The sequence below is a fragment of the Emydura macquarii genome, unplaced genomic scaffold, assembly GCF_026122565.2.
Source record: "Emydura macquarii macquarii isolate MOO-44397 ecotype Brisbane River unplaced genomic scaffold, CSIRO-AGI_Emac_v2 contig_1110, whole genome shotgun sequence".
Classification (NCBI taxonomy): Eukaryota; Metazoa; Chordata; order Testudines; family Chelidae; genus Emydura; species Emydura macquarii.
This window is the reverse complement of record NW_027131247.1, coordinates 423400-441229: the sequence shown is the minus strand read 5'-3', so window position 1 is coordinate 441229 and position 17830 is coordinate 423400. Positions and strand designations below refer to the sequence as shown.

Sequence of the window (17830 nt, the reverse complement as noted above, 5' to 3'; positions counted from 1 at the left end):
TCTGGAAGAGGGAGTTTTGCACCTGCACTGGCCCCCAATGGACACTGGCACGGTGCTTTCATAGCACAAACTCACTTCACCTCCCAGTTCTTCTGTTCTGCATCCCACCCTTTGCCTGTTTAGACTGTCAATTCTTCAGGGCTGCTCCCCGCTCGGTTACGCTGCACAGCCCACAGAGGCCCTGATAGCAGCTGACGACCCAAGTACAGGTGCTAGAGGTGCTGAGAAGCAGCATGCTTACCTGGTGAGCTTGCATCAACTGCTGCTGTTGCAGTAGCTGCTGCTTCAAGAAGAGCTGATGCTGAGGCGTGGCCTGAGGCGGAGTGGCAGGGACTGGTGGCTGGGCTACTGGTGTCTGCGGAGGGGCGGGCGGCTGCTTGGGCTGGGGCTGAGGCGGCGGTTGAGCTTGTTGAGGTGGCGCTTTAGGCTGCTGAACGCTTGCAGGAACTGAGGGCTGGCCACCACCCCCCACGGCAGCAGGTCCTGCAACTAAGAAAGGAAAGGAGTTGTACACAGAGATCAGGGTACGCAGAGGTCCCTCTGCACAACACAGCTCCAGCAGAGTCCAGGAACAATGCTTACACTCAGCCTCCCCTGGACCCCATTAGAGTCCGAATGAGAGGGATCATCCTATTGTCCTTTGGGAGCATCCTAGGGGATTTAATAGGAAATTGTATCCCTGGCTATAGAATTCAATAGGAGGGTTCCAAAACCCCCTAGGTTCTCAGCCAGTTCTAAGAGCAGGTCGAACAGCACCAATGATTGTCACAGGAAATTTAGAAAAAGGGGTTTAGAAGTTTCCTGTGAAAAATTCTGAGACACAAAAATGAAAAAAGAAAAAAAGGTTTTAAAAATCCAAAACTATTTGTGAAAAAAAAAATTAATTTATTTATATTTTACTGTCAGTTGAAAAACTTTACCAAAGTATTTTCAATTTTTCATTTAGAAAAGACAAACGCAAACTAGAAAATGTTGACCAGGATGAAAAGAAAAACAAACAACAAACAAAAAAACATTCTTCATTGAAACGCTTTGAATGCGAAAAAGAAAGACCAGCTAGCTCTCGTTCTTAGACTAAACTTTCTTAGAAGCCTGTTCAATTGCTCTAGACCTGCTAGTTCTATCTGTACGCAGGGCTATGGGGCTTGGCCATAGGACTGGAGAGCTGGAATGAATGTACTACGCTAATCTAAGGATCTTTTTCACCATGCTCGACTGCTGCTCTATGTATTTTGTAAGAAGGCCCTGACACAATGGAAATCACCTCACCTTGTGGCTGGATGGCTGCTTGGGCTGTAGGCCTCTTTCTAGGGGTGAGGGCTGGCTGAATGGGCAGAATTCCAGGGTTGGGTTGTGTCTGTCCTGCTTTAGGTCTCTGGCGTGGAGCTATGGATGTTTCCATTGTAGGAATGGGATCCATCAGCCTGGGTGGGCGGAGGGAAATAAAAAACATGGAAAGAAGAAGATAAGCTGCTAGAATGAAAAATGGTTTCCTGGGCTATTGAACACTATGCACGGTGATTCCCAAGGCATGGAACTGCTATGGTTACATAGGTCTGACAGACATCAAGTAACCGTCATCAGAGCCATCTAGATGAAAAACCCGACGGATTCCTGCTAAGTAAAGCTAAGGAACAAAGAACTAAATTTACCTGCAAAATTCAGGCAAACCAACGTTCTAACCCAATGGCCAGAAACAACGAGATTATTCTGTAAACACACTATTACCTAATACTTACATAGCACTTTTGTCAGTAGATCAGAGAATCGTAGAGTATTGGAGCTGGAAGGGACCTCAGGAGATCATCTAGTCCAGCCCCCTGCTCAAAGCAGGACTAACCTCAGCTAAACCATCCCAGCCAGGGTTTTGTCAAGCCACAGCTTCAAAACTCTAAAGATGGAGATTCCATCACCTCCCTAGGTAACCCATTCCAGTGCTTCACCACCCTCCTAGTGAAAAACATTTTCCTAATGTCCAACCTAGACCTCCCCCACTGCAACCTGAGACCATTGCTCCTTGTTCTGTCATCTACCACCACTGAGAACAGCCTAGCCCCATCCTCCCTGGAACCCCCTTTCAGGTAGTTGAAGGCTGCTATCCAATCCCCCCTCATTCTTCTCTTCTGCAGACTAAACAAGCCTAGTTCCCTCAGTCTCTCCTCACAAGTCTTGTGCTCCAGCCCCCTAATCATTTTTGTTGCCCTCCGCTGGACTCTCTCCAACTTGTCCACATCCTTTCTGTAGTGGGGGGGCCCAAAACTGGACACAATACTCCAAAGGAGGCCTCACCAATGCTGAATAGAGGGGAATAACCACTTCCCTCGATCTTCTGGCAATACTCCTACTAATGCAGCCTAATATGCTTTTAGACTTCTTGGCAACCAGGGCACACTGCTGACTCATATCCAGCTTCTTATCCACTGTAACCCCCAGGTTCTTTTCTGCACAACTGCTGCCTAGCCCGTCGGTCCCCAGTCTGTATCTGTGCATGGGATTCCAAGTATTTTACCAAGATCAGAGATCAGTAGCTTTACTCCCATTTTAACTGAGGCAGACAGAGGAAGGGACTTGCCAAGGGTCACCAAGCCAGGCAGTGACAGAGAAAGGAACAGAACTTATCCCTCCGGATTCCCAATCTGCTGCTTCATCTGGTTTGTGGAACTCCCTCCATGACAATACAAACTGGGGGGGGAGGGGTAGCATACGGCATTGCTTCAGCTGCTGCCAACATGCTTAAGTAGCAAGTGAATAATCCAAGTGAAATAGACACTGGAGCAAATATACATGAGTCACTCCTATGCAGGCTACTGCAGATCAGATGGAAGTTGAAACAAATGCACTTGCAGAATTAATCCAGCATGTTCATTTTGCCTTCTCTCGTGATTATGGCTTTTCCTCTTGCTGGACAGCTGGAACGTGTCAAAATCACTTAATGCATTCAAATGTTTGACACAACATGCTATTTAAATCTGGACTTTTTATAGATTTATGGAAGAGCAGATGAAGGGCAGAATGAATGAGCTTTATGGCAGCTGGCATCCTTCAGCAAAACTGTATAGATTGGCATCTTAAAAAGTACTCTTAATGAACTGTGTTAGCTTCAACCCAAGTATCAGGTACTTGTACTTCTCCCTTTCAGCCCATTTTGCTTCATATTTATCATCCCATAATAACGGAAACCCGCAGGACATTATTGCACCATGAGAAGCTCAGGACCATAACGCCCTTCAGTATTTTTGCTCGCTGAGCTAGATTAGATGTTACTCGATTATTATGAAGGTAACTGAAGCTCAGATTTAAAAATAAGAAGGCAAACTTCTGGGGCTTGTTGGTATTAGGTAGATGGCATCACAAGAGTCACTTTCAGATTCTGAAGAGGATTTTTATCTTTATAGTGCCTAGGAATGCACTAGTCACGCTATAGCAAACATAAAAGACGTACTCCTTGCCCTGAAGAGTTTACCGTCTGAGCTGAGCCACGACACACCAAGTAAGACTATTAGAACCTCAAGGAGCAGAACAACATGCATTACAGTAATGTGTTCCCTACAGGGTGGATTTTCAATCCCTTGCAGACTCCACATCTTGATTGGTTGTCTTGCCAAGAGCTACGATTTAGCTCCAGCAGCAGCTCTGGGTGAGGTTCTTAGGCCCGTGTTTTGCAGGAGGTCACACCAAATGATTATACTGGGTCCTCCTGGCCGTAAAAAGCTATGAAAGCTGATGTGGTTGCTCTGCAGGTTTGTACTCTGGGGGCCTGACCCAGAGCCCACTGAAGTAAACGGGAATCTTTCTACTGATTTCAATGAGCTCTGGGTAAGGCCCTTAGTAGGGATGCTACAGTACAGACTAATAAACCTTTGACATCAGTACTTCAGACTGCTACATTCAAACAGTGCCATTAGTTTACAAAACCTAGCAACTGACTCATATGCAGCATTGTCCAGATGAGGAAGGAACTCTCATTCATCTTACCATTTGCTGCTTTTCACTTTAATAGGCATTTTTATTTTAAATTACAAGTCCCAGGATCACAGTATAAGCTTCCCTCTATTTTCTACAGTGTGAGCCAAAAGATAAACACTTGTGTTTTCTACATGGAAACTCTGTTCGAAATCTGAAAACACCCAGATGAAAAGAGAAACGTGTTTAACACAGACATTCTTACCTGGCCTTTGGCTGGCTCTTTTTTGCAGCAGCTTCACTAGCTTTCACTGGTTCTGGGAGCTTAGCAGGGATTGGAGAGTTCTGCAAATCCAAAAACCGTTGGGTTTACTACACACAAGGCAGAAATCATGCAGGATTAGAGGTAAAGTTTGCAAAAGAGCCTCAGCAAAGTCAATGGAATTTAGGATCATGAGTCACTGAAGTTAGCTCATTTTTGGAAAAGGACAACTCGCCGATCATTATCGGCATGGATAAAAAGTATGGAAAGCCTTTCAATGGAAAAAGTGACAGACAACCTTATAAATCAGGATCTAATCAATTTTATTAGGTCTGGTTACCATTTTTGGAATTTGAATACAATAGATACACAGATCAGAGGTTGACATGAAACAAGTGAGTATTTTAAAGCTAATACAAATACAAATTATGAGTTAGATTTTGTTAAGATTTGTATGGAAAGTTCACGTATTTTAACTATGATGAAAACAAAACATTGAAAATGTGTCCCAAAGAAGAGAAATGTAATTGGAAACTGAATGGAAAAACAAGCAAGCCTTCAAACCATTCTCTTTAGGCAACTGGATGAAAGTTTTGTAGCACCCAAATATCCCTAACACTTTATACCACCTGTATAACACAGTTTTCACTTGGATTCTAACAAGATAGACTAAATAATATCAGACAACTGTATTAGATTTACTGTACATTTTAAATGGAATTTGACTAATCTCAGTTAGCCAGACTATAGCCACAAATCCAAGTGCAATACAGATTACATATGCTACAATGAATTTACCTGGAAATCAGTTTCAAAAGCCTGGTCTAGTTTGTCATGTGCACGCACATGCTCCCTCCCACCACCACCCCCCCCACCCTGTCCCACACACACACCCCTCTACAGAAGTTCCTCTCAACAGCCTTGTACTTGTAACATATTTACTACCGTGCCCAATTTTATTTGCCACAGTTTATTTTTTACCGTGGTGAGCGGGGAACCGAACCAAACCAAAAAACCCGCACATGCTTCTGCTGATTATAGGCCTGGGAACTACTGATGTAATAGGCCAGTTTTTCTATTCAGGAAAATAGGCCAGTTTTCCTATTCACTGACCATATTCAGCATCTCCCCCTTCACTTGTCACATAAACCACTGTAGCACCACCACTCATTTGTATACTGGCCCTACTAGATTTCTATTGCTACTCACTCTTGTGTAAATACCATGCGTGCACAGTCATTTAACGTTGCTTAAGTGCCAGCTGCAAAAGTTGAAGGGCTACATTTTCAAGACCCCAGCCTGAGCCACCTCCAATGGGTCTGACTAATCCCTTTCGAACATTTCAGCCTAAATGTGTAAGAGGCAGAATCTATTTCCCATTTGCCCACCTACCTCATGCCTGTAATAAATAGGCTTCCAATAGCCACTGCCAGCATCCAAGCCCTAAACCCCCTCCCAATACCACAAGCCATTAATGAATGGAGAGCCCTTGCTGGTGTAGTGCAATACCCAGAAACGCCTCCCCACCACCCAATTGTACTTTATTGCAACGTTCTTATAACCCAGAAAGAGGACAGCCCATGGGATTCCATCATTGCTACCTGCACCAACACTACAGTGCACATAAAAGAAGGGCACTCTTTTAAATACATCCCCCTCTTCCTCACCGCTTTCTCTCCTTTTAAGAGACTTGCTTTCACTGCCTCCTTTGATAACACTCAGCCAGAGAGAATTTGCTGATTTTTCTTGGGCCTGTAAAACCAAACCACCATAGATTTATCCTTCGTAGCCTTAGGCATTTTCAGATAATTTAAAAGCTGTCAAATCTCATCACCCCTTCTGCTGCTGCTTTTAGACATGGTGATGGATGGATGGATGCCACCACGAAAGCAACAAAATTACTTCCTTCCCTGCACTTTGCTAGTTATCTTCTCCAGAAAGCTTTTCATCTACAATCTACCGGTATTACTCACTAGGTAGAACGTGTCCTTTGATGCTTAGTTGTCTCGGACAAGGAATCTGCCATTCTTATACCCCAGAGCCACAAACTAAAGTAAAGCAATGGATTTCTCCAGCAGCCTGAATTAAACGGAGATAAGGAATAGTAGCACAAAAGGACCTTCAGATGCTTTTCAGCGCCAACTCCACGGAAAGGGTCCACAAGTACTCTCACCTGTACATTTGGGATGGGGCACTCCCTCTTTGTTAACTTGAATGCAAAGTAGGAGACCTGGTAAATATCAGGTCTCTTATCCGGGTCTGGTTCAAGCATATACCCTAGGGGAAAAAAAAGTATCAAAAGACTTGCCGAATATTCAAAGATACAGATTCATGGATAATCGTATCGCTAATTCATACCAGATTTACACAGGGCTCATGAGCCACCCCTTCCAGTGCAAGTTTGTATCGCAAGGCAGCAAATCTCTCACACACATCAAGAGACTCTGTACTTCATGTACTTATGCCGCTGCAACTGCATGTATTCTAAACACACAGACCAGAGCATCCAATCTTGCAGTGGTACGCTGTATAACCCCATCAGGACATGTCCTGACTCAGGGTGTCCAAGAAGTCTTTCATTGCAGTCCTGGAGCCCCATTGTGCTCCCACTGAAGTCAGGAGCAAAGTTTTTCTTGACATCAGTGGGAGCAGGGGAGCAACAGTTCCTTACTTCAAAGACCAACTCAGTTTACTTCCCTAAGCAAATCAAGGCAAAGCATATTCATCTACAAGTGGAACTTTTAAATGGGGCCCCTACAGCAAAAGTCAGCAGGTTTCTTGTGTATCCTTGGGCCAGGTTACTTCCCCTGGCTATAATTCAGTTCTCCGACTGTAAATCAGAGATATTGAAACTTTCTCCTACCCTCTATTTTGTCTATTTAAATAGAAAGCTGTCTTGAGGTAAGGACCAGCTGTTGCTATGTACAGCACCTGGCACAATGGAGCCCTGATCTCAGCTGAGGCTTCTAGTCTCTACAGTAATGATAATAGAAAGGTTTACACGTTTCTAGACACTCTACCCATCTCTGCCTGAGATAACAGTTGAAAAATATCTGCACTGACTTGTCCCCTACATAAACCGACACCAAGCACTAAGTTAAGTTGTAATACCTGCTCAAACCAAGGTACATGGAACAGTGGAGAAGTACCAGGTTATTTTGAAAACATGTCTGGGTCATTACTCATGCTCACGGCTGGCAAACCAAACGCTCTACTGAAAGCAAGCAAGATACTCCAACTTTGCTGTGTGTATTGCATTGTACCCTTGATTACACAGTCCCTGTAGTCAGTGGGTTATTTATAAATCATTTTAGTTCTGTTTCTCAGTTCATAGAAGATGAAATTTTATCACTAGTCTAAGTCACTGCAGCTCTTTTCAGCTTTTTATACAAACAGCGTTATTGCTGGAGAAACATTGCTGCATCAATAGGCTTATTGTGCAAGTTTCAGTAGGAATCTTAAACCAAAGGGTTGCCTATTTCCCTAGTTTACCACATAGATTATCACAGTCCATCCAAATAGAAACCCTACTGTCAGAACCCTCTTTGGCACAGCCATCTTCTAAATCACTATCAACTCTTTTAATTCAGCCTGCACGTGAATAGGGCTTTTCAAAAGAGGAGAGACTCTAGGTCCTTCGCTGTAATAATTGGGAATTAGAAATAAAGTCCCGCTGTTTTTGTAACATGGAACCAACTAAGCTATTGAAACAAATATACTCACGTATGAGACAGTGCATGTCTTGGGAGTAGCGAGAGTTGTCCGGAATGGTGAAGTTTCCATCACAAATTGCCACCTGACTCTCCCCAAATGGTAAAGTAAAGTAACACAATTTGTACAGTAAACAACCGAGGGCCTGAAGAGAGGAAAAAACAGTAGGAAATATTTAGATCACAGTCACCACTATAGATAAAGAGGAAGGATGGTCCAATGGTTAGAGCACTAGCCTGGGACTTGGGAGAATGTGGTTCAATTCCCTGCTCTGCCACAGATTTCCTGCATGACCTTGATCTAGTCACTTAGCCTCTCTATGTCGGAGTTCCCCATGTGGATAATAGCACCTCCCTGCCTGACATTTGAGGATAAATACATTAAAACAATACGAGGTGATCAGATGTTATGAAAATGGAGGCCAGATAAGTACCTAAGGTAAATAGGCCACAATGAGATAACTACTTGGTCCCTTTTTTAAATTAATCTCAATATACTTCAGATGGGCTAGCCCCTGTGGGAGGTAAAAGGTTGTAGGAGCCTGAACAATATAAACTCTTCATCCACATTGCCATTGCCACCAACTGTGGGGTGGGTTGTTTGGAGTAGAAAGGACAGTTTTATACAGTAGAGAGGTTCTCTTACAGCGGAGGATTTTCTCTGACCAAGAGCAATTTCTGTTGTCACAGTCCAACTCATTAGGTCAAGGTCTAGTCACAGCTGCAAGCTACTTTTAAAACACTCCACGGTCCCGAAAACGTGTCGGCCTTATCTACCCTAGAAAGTAGCACCACTTTAAAACACACCAGGAACCCACTGAGGGCTCATCTACGTGCCCGTTTCGTGTGCAGCAAGCTGGGGTGTGAATCTACGCCACGCTAGCCTGCCACGCTCTGACGGTCGTGAGGACTCTGCTGATAGTTTGTAAATCGGTTTTGATTTAGTCCTGCTTCAAAGGGGACTAGATCCAAGCATATTAAACGAATGTTAACGCACATCAGCTGGGGCCACACAGACCGTCTACGACAGGCTAGGGCGAGATCAAGTCACACCCCAGCTTGCCACAAACCAATAGTTTGTGCAGACAAGCCCTTAGCATAGATGCAGTTATAAGAGTTCCCTGCATCCCTGAATCTATACCAGTATGAGCACTTTGGTCCTGGCATAATTCTGTCCATACTTGGAGTTGTACTGCTATAACTGTAATGCTGAAATGTGACAACCCTAGCCAAAATAATTACACCTGAACACCATCTGTGTAGACAAGAGCAAAGCGTATTTGTATTATCTGAAAACAGAGAGTAGTAAGTGAAATACAATATGTTCTCAGGGAACTGTCAGACAAATGGTCCATCCAATCCCGAATCCCATTTTTGACAGTCGTCAGGGCTAGCTGGTTCAAACTCACACAAAAGGGCAATTTTGTAACAACATCTGCACCCGGGGTAAGTTTCTTCCTAACCCCAGACACTTCATGATTGGCTTTTGTATATAAAAAAATATTAAGGAAGGTATTGTAATGAAATTGTGTCCTTGTTGAAAACTCATTCTGGATTTTTTAAATGCAATTTGTGGAATAAACTACATGCAACACATGGAGCTTATGGGGCACAAATTATTAGTACAGTATTACAGTAACATTTACAGACTCGGTTGTACTGTGCTAGACATTGTACAAACACAGCGAGACCACATCTATGCTAAAAGCCTTTCATTGGTATGGGAACAACAGTAAAGTATACTCCCAATTATCCAAATAGCAGGGGGGGCAAGGATTTTATTCGGATCATCAGGAAATTCCAGTAATCAGGAGGACAAAAGCCATTCAGCGGCAGAATGACCCTCCCTCACAGCCAGGGGCTCGTCCTTCTCCTCCTTGCAGTCCTGGCTGGCTGTCTGCTCCATTACCCAAACCCCGACCTTGTCCCCCCACATATCTCAGGGCTGGGGACAAGGCAGGGATTCGGATGGCATGGAGGTTCTGATAACAGGGTTTCGGCTAAACGGAAGCATACAGTGTACGATACTGGCAAAGTGCTCCTAGCGTGGACGCGACTATGCTGGCAAAGCCATGCTTCCTACGGCATGACCGCACCTCGCCAAGCCGAACAAGGTAGACCAGGAAAAGCACCAGCAGGACTACATCTGCACGAGGGGCTTCTGGCGACCCAGCTCTGTCTGTCAAGGATCTGCCCTCCTCACGCCCTGACTGACAGCTATGCTGGTAGACGTCTGGGGCACAGGCTGGCCTGAGAGTCTGGCCCTGCCCCAGAAAGCGTACACTCTGAGTAGACAGGAGAGACACAGGATGGTAAGGAGAGAGGCACTGAGAAAGTCAATGACTGGGCCAAGGTCAATAGAATAGAATCCAGGAGGGTAATTCTGCCCGGAAGGGTACTGGGGTAGCTTTAAATTGTGTGCCCTCCTGCTTTTGAGCTATTACAGGGGTCATATCAAACCCTGACATAATGTAGCCTGTTGTGGGAGGGACAATCTTACACTGCCTATGGCTGGCAGTGCCACCCCGGATCCCCGCACCGCTGCCCTTCCGCTGGGGCTTGCAGTGAGCTGCCTGGCGTGAAGCCTGCATTGGAGGAATTCTCCCCTGGTTGGCTCCAACAGCCCTTTTACGCTGCCACGGCAGGGTAACCCCTCAATTCCCAGTTCGGTGCCCTATCCAGTACACCACACTGTATCCCAGGCCTGAGGCTCCGCTCGGCGCACAGGCCACAGCCCTACAGGTGCTCCCACTGAACACAGCATACTGAAAAGCTCCACAGGACGACTCGAGTGTGCAAGATTTTGCAGGAGTGAGTTCGTAGCAAGGAAAATGGCCTCTTGCCCAGGAGAACGTTCTGTACCAGGGGTTTTTCCTCTCATACCCACTGAGCTGTGTATGCAGAGCAGCTGTTGAGACTACAGGCCAACTCTTATACACCCAGTTACTGCCTATTACGCAGCTCAGAACTTTACAAAGCATTTAGCTACACCCAAGTTTAACATTTAAACGAAGACATTCCATTCTTTTCTACTCATTCCTTCTACAGAATCGCCATTCCGCCATGACACCCAAGACAGGGTTTCTTTTCTTTTCAGTTCTCTCTGATGTGAAGATAAGAGTCCACTCTATTTTACTAGCTTATCGGGCTAGGCATTGCTCAACAGACACATTTCACCTTCAACAGCAGAACAAGTCACAAACCGGTTTAGAAGTCATCGCTAGAAAAGAGCATTGCAAAACCTTCATGAGGGAAAATCTGGTTTTCTGACCAACAGAAAACTCTGGCCAGCTTTGGCAATCCAGGGCCGAATTATTGACTGAGGTAGGACCCCATGTCAGACTTGTTTTTTTAAATCCAGTATAGCTGTGATTTCATGTGGTCAGGGCCCAAACCAGGGGCAGCTTTGGATCTGTTTCACTTTCTGTTTGGGGATTTATTTGAACCCAAAACAAAAAAATGCTAGGCTGTGAACTCATTGTTCACACTTACAGCTCTGAATTAAAGCAACATAGAAGGGGGTAGAACAGAGAAGCAATCACATCTCATGCACTGGCCGCCATCATTTGAAATACCTCAAAATCTAATGGAGGCTCTCTCTACACAGACCTGAATCAAAACTTATTATGTACAATAACTGTTTAGGTATATCCAATAGTTACCACATAATCAGAGTGTTTTAGTCAAGGCTGCACGTCAGTTATGTGACTGTTGAGTGGGTTTCATACATACCCATATATCTGCTTTTGGAGTAATAAGTTTGCCGCTATACAGATTGACCATTTCCGGTGCTCTGTAGGAGAGTGTGGTGTACCTAAAACAAAAAGGTTTCTTTGTTAATTGAAGTCACAGGCTGGTGAGTTGGGGAAGAAAATCCATTCATTTCAATTGCACAGTATTGCCTTCCCCATTCCCCAACAGTTCAAACTTCTTTTTCTGCAACAGAAATGGGCTAGGTGCGCGAGTTCTAAGCCAGCAGAACGATTTCAAATGTGTTTTATAGGTTTAAGTATTTCACAAGACAAAGTGAAGCTGATTATAAAAGGAAAAAAATTAACTGCCACAAACTTTCCAAGGAAACGGGTGCTATCGCAAGATCCTTTTAACAGAGCACAGGTTTGCTCCCCAAATCCAATCCTCTTAAAAACCAGAGCTAGTAACCTTAAAAAATTCAGACTCTTCAAGTGCTATTCCACATAGGTTGCAGTCATTGTAACTGACTGTGTGGCTTCTAATAAATAGGCTTCCATGCTGGATTTCTGTTCAGAGGTACTGTCAACAGAAGGAAAGTTATTTTACAAAACAAATGGTAATTGAAAACTGCACCAGTTGTAACTAAGCACCGTGACTAGAAAGGCAAGAATCAGACACAGTCTAAAAGAACCTGATAAAGAGGGTTCGGCTCGTAGAAGGGTGGATACCTTGATTTAAGGATGCTGTGGGCTTGCATGCTGTTTACCTGGATTATGGAAGGATGTGGCAAAGGGCCGGCTTTTTTTGCAAGCTTAGCAATAAGTTTGCAAACAGGCTGTCCTAAAAGGACTGCATTGCAAGACTAGGAGCACTATACAAATCTCAAGTCAAACAGCTGGCTTCCTCGGGACCCCACTTTGCAGCCACCACTTTTCCAACCTCAGATGAGTATTTGGTCCTCCTTTGAGAACCCAGGGCTGTGTTATTTTACTCAACCATAAGAGTCACTGCTGAGTAATCTACGGTGGATAGGGATTATTTTGTCATGCCCATTGCCCCACCGTGCAGGCAGAAGCGAGGAACGGAGACAGACTGACCCCATGAAATGCAGACCACTGAACTGGACAGGGTTAGGGTTCTCATACAAGAGCTCTCTTAGTCCCAGAGCAATGTCCTGGCTTTCTGGTGGAATTTGTTTCCTCACCCCCAAAGCACCCAAACTACCACGCTAGACCTATGCACAGTTTATCATCATCATCAATTTCTATCGTCGCAGGGCCCGGATCAGGGCCCCACTGTGCTCGGTGCAGCACAAACAGAACAAAAAGACAGGCCCTACCCCAAATAGATTCCAGTCTATGTTTAAGACAAGAGACAACAGGTGGATACAGACTGAGTGATGGGGGAAAAACAGTGAGACAATATTGGTTAGCACGATAGACAGTCGTCTCAGCACACCAGCAACTGATCTTTCACATTTTTTGTAGGCATCGCGGCAAAAGAGAGTTTTATGGAGGGCTCAGAGGGAGAATAACGAGGCAGCTTTGTGGAGGTTTATACGCGTGAGGGGCAGCACGAGAGAATGCACAAAGGAGTTTGTTTGAAACTTTAGCAGGTGGGTGACAGAGGCTGGCATCATGGATCAATCGGACAGAGGCACTTACTTCTTGATCTCCTCTTCTACTGCGTTCACTCCTTCGGTTTGAGGGTTTTGGAATTTGTTGGTGGCACTTCCGAAGTCACACAGGACATAATGACCACGATCATGTAGCAGGATATTTTCAACCTAGAAGCATTACACACAAAACACACCCGTTTCTCTGCATTAAACAAGATTTCTCATTTTCTACAGCCGCAGCAACATTAACATGTTTTTTTAGATTCTACAGCACACATACTGGATAGGTTTGAAATGCAAACATCATCTTATAATAAAGAGGGGGGAAATAACCATATAAACCATCAAGAACCATGAATACCTCTGGAAAAAAAAATAGCACATGGTTTTAGGTTGGAGCGTGACACATTTATCCACAGGATTATAGGACGGGTTCCCTGTGATAGCAGGACTGGCCTCCAAGATGCAGGAAGTTCCTTCCAGTCCTATGTTCTTAATAGGAAGCAGAGTCAAATCTCACTGCTAGCGTGTGATGTTTTGCAGAGTCTAGGCGAGGGTCAGAGTCACATGCGTAGGCAAGGTCTGCTATACAGAAAAAAAAAACCTAGGCTGGCGCGCCACACGAAAGGTGGATGGAATTCATGGGGAATCATTTATCTAATCATTTTGGCAGGCTTTTTGTGACACAGTTGTTCATAAATGGCTGCATAATTTGAGCAGCCCTATAGATGGTTGAACATCTGGCAAATCATGTGACTTTTTTGTTAATAGGCAAAAAAAATTTATTCCTGAATAAATTTTCTCATCAGCAGTATAAATGTTATGGCAATACACAGAGTCCCTGATCAGGAGTGAGGGCCCACTGTGCTAGACATTGTGCAGAGGGCAGACCGGGTCCTTGCCCTGAAGAGCTGACAGTCGAATACATTGTTCAGACAGCTTCAATTGCTACCATTTGTATTCACGAGTTACCTTCAGATCCCTGTGGATTATAGGCGTTTTACACTGGTGCAATCTAGCTACGGCTTCACATGTGTCGCAGAAGATCTGCAAGACTTCATTTTCTGTGAATCCCGTCTGCAAGCGTTGGTTCATCAAGTTCACTACCTGGCCTCCTGAAAGGAAGAAAAAACAAAGTAAGTTAGATCTGCACCTACTGCTAAAGCACATACCAGTCAAAAGAAGCCACATTCTCCAAAGGGGTCCAACATGCCTGGTTTTAAACTGCCTCCTATTGTGGGATGTGTGGCTTTATGGCCTGAGCATAAACTTGGGAATTAGAAACTCTTGAGTTCCAATTCCACCTGGGACAAAAATCTCTCCCTGTGGCCTTTGGCATCTCACTTAAGCACCCAACTTCACCGCCTGCCCCATCTGTCAAATCGAGTGTCTTATGTCCCGACTTGTCAGGAGGTGCTATGTGGAGTATTTATGTTTGGAAAGTGATCTAAGAGTGGTTATGGATTTTAATCTTTAAGTTCTAAAGTTTCTCGTAAGGCCCCCCGGATCTACACTAGGAAAAATAACTGCAATATTCAAACATGGTTTTGATGAAGCCATGTTCTTTTCTTGCCTCCATAGACATAAACCCCTCACCAGATTAGAGAAATAACTTACTCTTGCATAGCTGGGCTAAACATAGTTCATCAACCTTTTTTTGTCCATATATATATATATATATATATATATATATATATATATATATATATATATGCAAGAAAAAAAACTAAACAAAACAAAAGAAACACACGGCACCCATACAGTTTGGCCAGAAACATGTCTCACAACCATTATTAAATGGTTATAGATGGGGGGCCTGAGAGAGAGAGAGGGAGAGACCGAGACCAGTGATGTTTGGTGCCTCAATTTGCATTTGTACACTTGCCCTCTGCAAGTCGGGGCACTTCCAGGTGTTTTGAGTTGAGCACCCAAAAACACTTGTTACTTTTGACAGCCTTGGCCATACAACTTTTAGGAAAGGGGAAGTGTCATTGAAGTCATAAATACCAGAAGGTGTTAAAACCTCTTTAACATGAGCATACTGTGGAGCAGTGGCATTAGGATCAGTTTTAAACTGTCCATGCTTTTATCTCAGGGGGTGATCTCTGCATCTGGAGGCAGAATGATTGAGGTCATGAGCGATCTTTGCCCAGGAGGAAAGCAATGGGAACAGGAAATCTGGTATTTGTATAGAATTGTATCTAAAATGTTTCAGAAGCATTTGTCACCTAGAGTAGCTCGAGCTAGACATTTTCAATATAATTGTTTTTATGACACTAGGGAGCATCTGGATGAGTCTCGAATGAGAGGCCTCTTTTATAAACCCACTGATTAGAAACTAAATAGGCATAAGTCTATTATGCAGCTTGATAGACTTCTAACAAAGATACCAGTGTGTCAGTCTAAACATTGAAGATAGTGTAATAGCCGTGTTGAACAGAAGAAGCAGCCAATCATTTTGCTTCTCAGCATACGGCAAAGCGATGCCATCTGATAAATAACTCCCAAAAGTGATTGTGCAGTCAGAAGGAGAGGAAGCAACTTACGGTACAATTACACAGCAAAAAATGACCCATGGCAGCAAGTCTCAGAGCCTGGGTCAGTGGGCGTGGGCTTGTGCTGCTAGGATAAAAATAGCAGTGTAGGTGTTTTGGCTCGGGCTGGAGTCGACTCTGAAATCTGGAGATTCAGGGGACGGTGTCAGGTCCTAGCTCCAGCCTGAGGCCTAATGTCTACACTGCTATTTTCAGCCCCACAGCCCAAGTCCACGAGCCCATGTCTTCTGGCCCAGGCTCTGAAACTCGCTGCTCAGATCAGTTTTTTGCCGCGTAGACATTCCTTTAGAAGCCAACTACTTGCTGAGGAGCAAAGACATATGAGAGAGAGAGAGAGCGAGATATCAGATGGACACACTATTTTTTGCGCTGCACTCCATCAGAGGAGTTCACATGAGGCTCGGGGAGGGGAAAGATTAGTTATGGCTGTCCTCTTTCTTGCAACACACAGCATGAGATTTGGCCAATATGGATGGAATTTCCCAGAGCATTGATCTAATTGCTCCCACATGAAACCAATGGGAGTTTTACCACCGACTTCAATGGGGGGCAGAGTTAGGCCAAAGTGGGGTGCTGTTGAGTAATGGAGCGTAAGAACACACTTCTCCTAGTAGAAGGGAGATATATCTAAATCCAGCACTCCCTACTCCCATAAGCAGTCTAACTCAACTCAGTGGTATTATTGGCACGTTCAAAGATTGACTCATGCCAGGGTTGTGGGATTTCCCCATATTTATTTAAACAACTAATGTGACACCTACATACGGCTCTGTACACTCCAACACACTATTATAGCACCACAATTAAAAAACAGCAGCATTAAAATGATCAATTCAGCAGGAACTCAGCTAGCCAGCCACCGACAAAAGCTCTTAACCATCCCTTCATCGTTGTGGGAAGTGAAGCCCCTACAAGCCGCATCTAACAGATGTCTTTACACATCTAACAGGTGTGTAATTGCATCCATCTCTCCCTCGAATGGCACACTGGCAGGTTCCTTTTCAGATTGGTGGCAAACCAAGTCTGCATAGGATTCTCACTACTTGACAATGCTCGTGTACCTCTGCCTGACGTAGGGGTTATTCTGGAGGCCTGAAATCAATGTTGCTTAGCCAAAAGTTACTCAGTTCACCCCTCCCTCCTGTCTCGCACTTAATTTTCACGGCGTCCAGCCCATTGGAGGCTTGGATCTGTCTGTGGTTAGAATCATTTGAAGTTGTGGAATTTAGAAATTGACTCATGCATTGCATTAAAATGTGACTTGCAGGAAGATTCACACACAACATTAAGCAAAGGAGAATTTCTGGTGGCCTCAGAAGACTGAGGTAATGTTATGTGGAAGCAGCAGACAGAAAAAAAAAATACTATTAGAACCATTAGGCCTAGCAATCTAAGCAAGGGACATCCTAGTCAATAGAAGAAAATGCTAGCAGTTCTTCAAAACAGGTGGAGCATATTATTATTCTCATGTACAGCCAAGAGCTATTCATTTTATTCTGGGGCAGGATTTTTGAATGGCTTGGTTAGGAATATTTCACTGATGCCAAGGAAGGGTTGGGCCTAGGAATAGATTTCCTTTATATAATAATTTTTTTTATTTTTTTTTTAAAAGTGCCCCGAGAGTGATACTCGTCCAAACGAACACCACACTGAGCTAACACTCACCTCGGCAAAAGTCCATTAGAATCAAGACTTCCCACACATCACCACTGCTCACTGAGTTTATACTAGAATCTATGTATCCAACGATGTTCTTGTGTCCAGAGAGATCCCTCTGCAAGAAAAGACATGTTCGAAGCACAAAACAGCCATGTATAAGGCAGCTTCATTTTAATAGGTTGATCTGTACAGTACAGACTGATTCCCAGTGTTGATCTGTCTAGTCCCAAGTCTCTGTGTTAAGGAACAGGTCACTTTGGATTAGTCGTCATTTTACAGAAGTTAGTCAGATTTCAATTCTGCCTTAGTTGGTTTCCTATCCAGTGTGACTCAGTACAAGTAGTCTTGGATAGCAAGCCAGCCAGCTCCCTGAACAGTCTATTGGGTTTCTGCTCAGAGAAGTGCCTATGCTAATGGCTTGACCCAGATT

The 17830-nt window shown here is 44.2% G+C and overlaps 1 protein-coding gene across 10 annotated transcripts in view; it reads right to left on the bottom strand.

The window, feature by feature from the left end:
- The window catches only part of AAK1 (AP2 associated kinase 1), a 97380-nt gene that overhangs the window by 41975 nt on the left and 37575 nt on the right, over nucleotides 1-17830 (bottom strand). For all 10 annotated transcript variants that reach the window (XM_067545818.1, XM_067545817.1, XM_067545821.1 and 7 more), the window contains exons 4-12: nucleotides 17407-17515; nucleotides 14159-14301; nucleotides 13233-13354; nucleotides 11608-11689; nucleotides 7889-8021; nucleotides 6339-6442; nucleotides 4169-4248; nucleotides 1270-1424; nucleotides 242-489 (exon numbers count right to left, since the gene is read on the bottom strand). In XM_067545818.1, coding sequence (XP_067401919.1) covers nucleotides 242-489; nucleotides 1270-1424; nucleotides 4169-4248; nucleotides 6339-6442; nucleotides 7889-8021; nucleotides 11608-11689; nucleotides 13233-13354; nucleotides 14159-14301; nucleotides 17407-17515 — 1176 coding nt within the window. The remainder of the gene's footprint in view (nucleotides 1-241; nucleotides 490-1269; nucleotides 1425-4168; nucleotides 4249-6338; nucleotides 6443-7888; nucleotides 8022-11607; nucleotides 11690-13232; nucleotides 13355-14158; nucleotides 14302-17406; nucleotides 17516-17830) is intronic.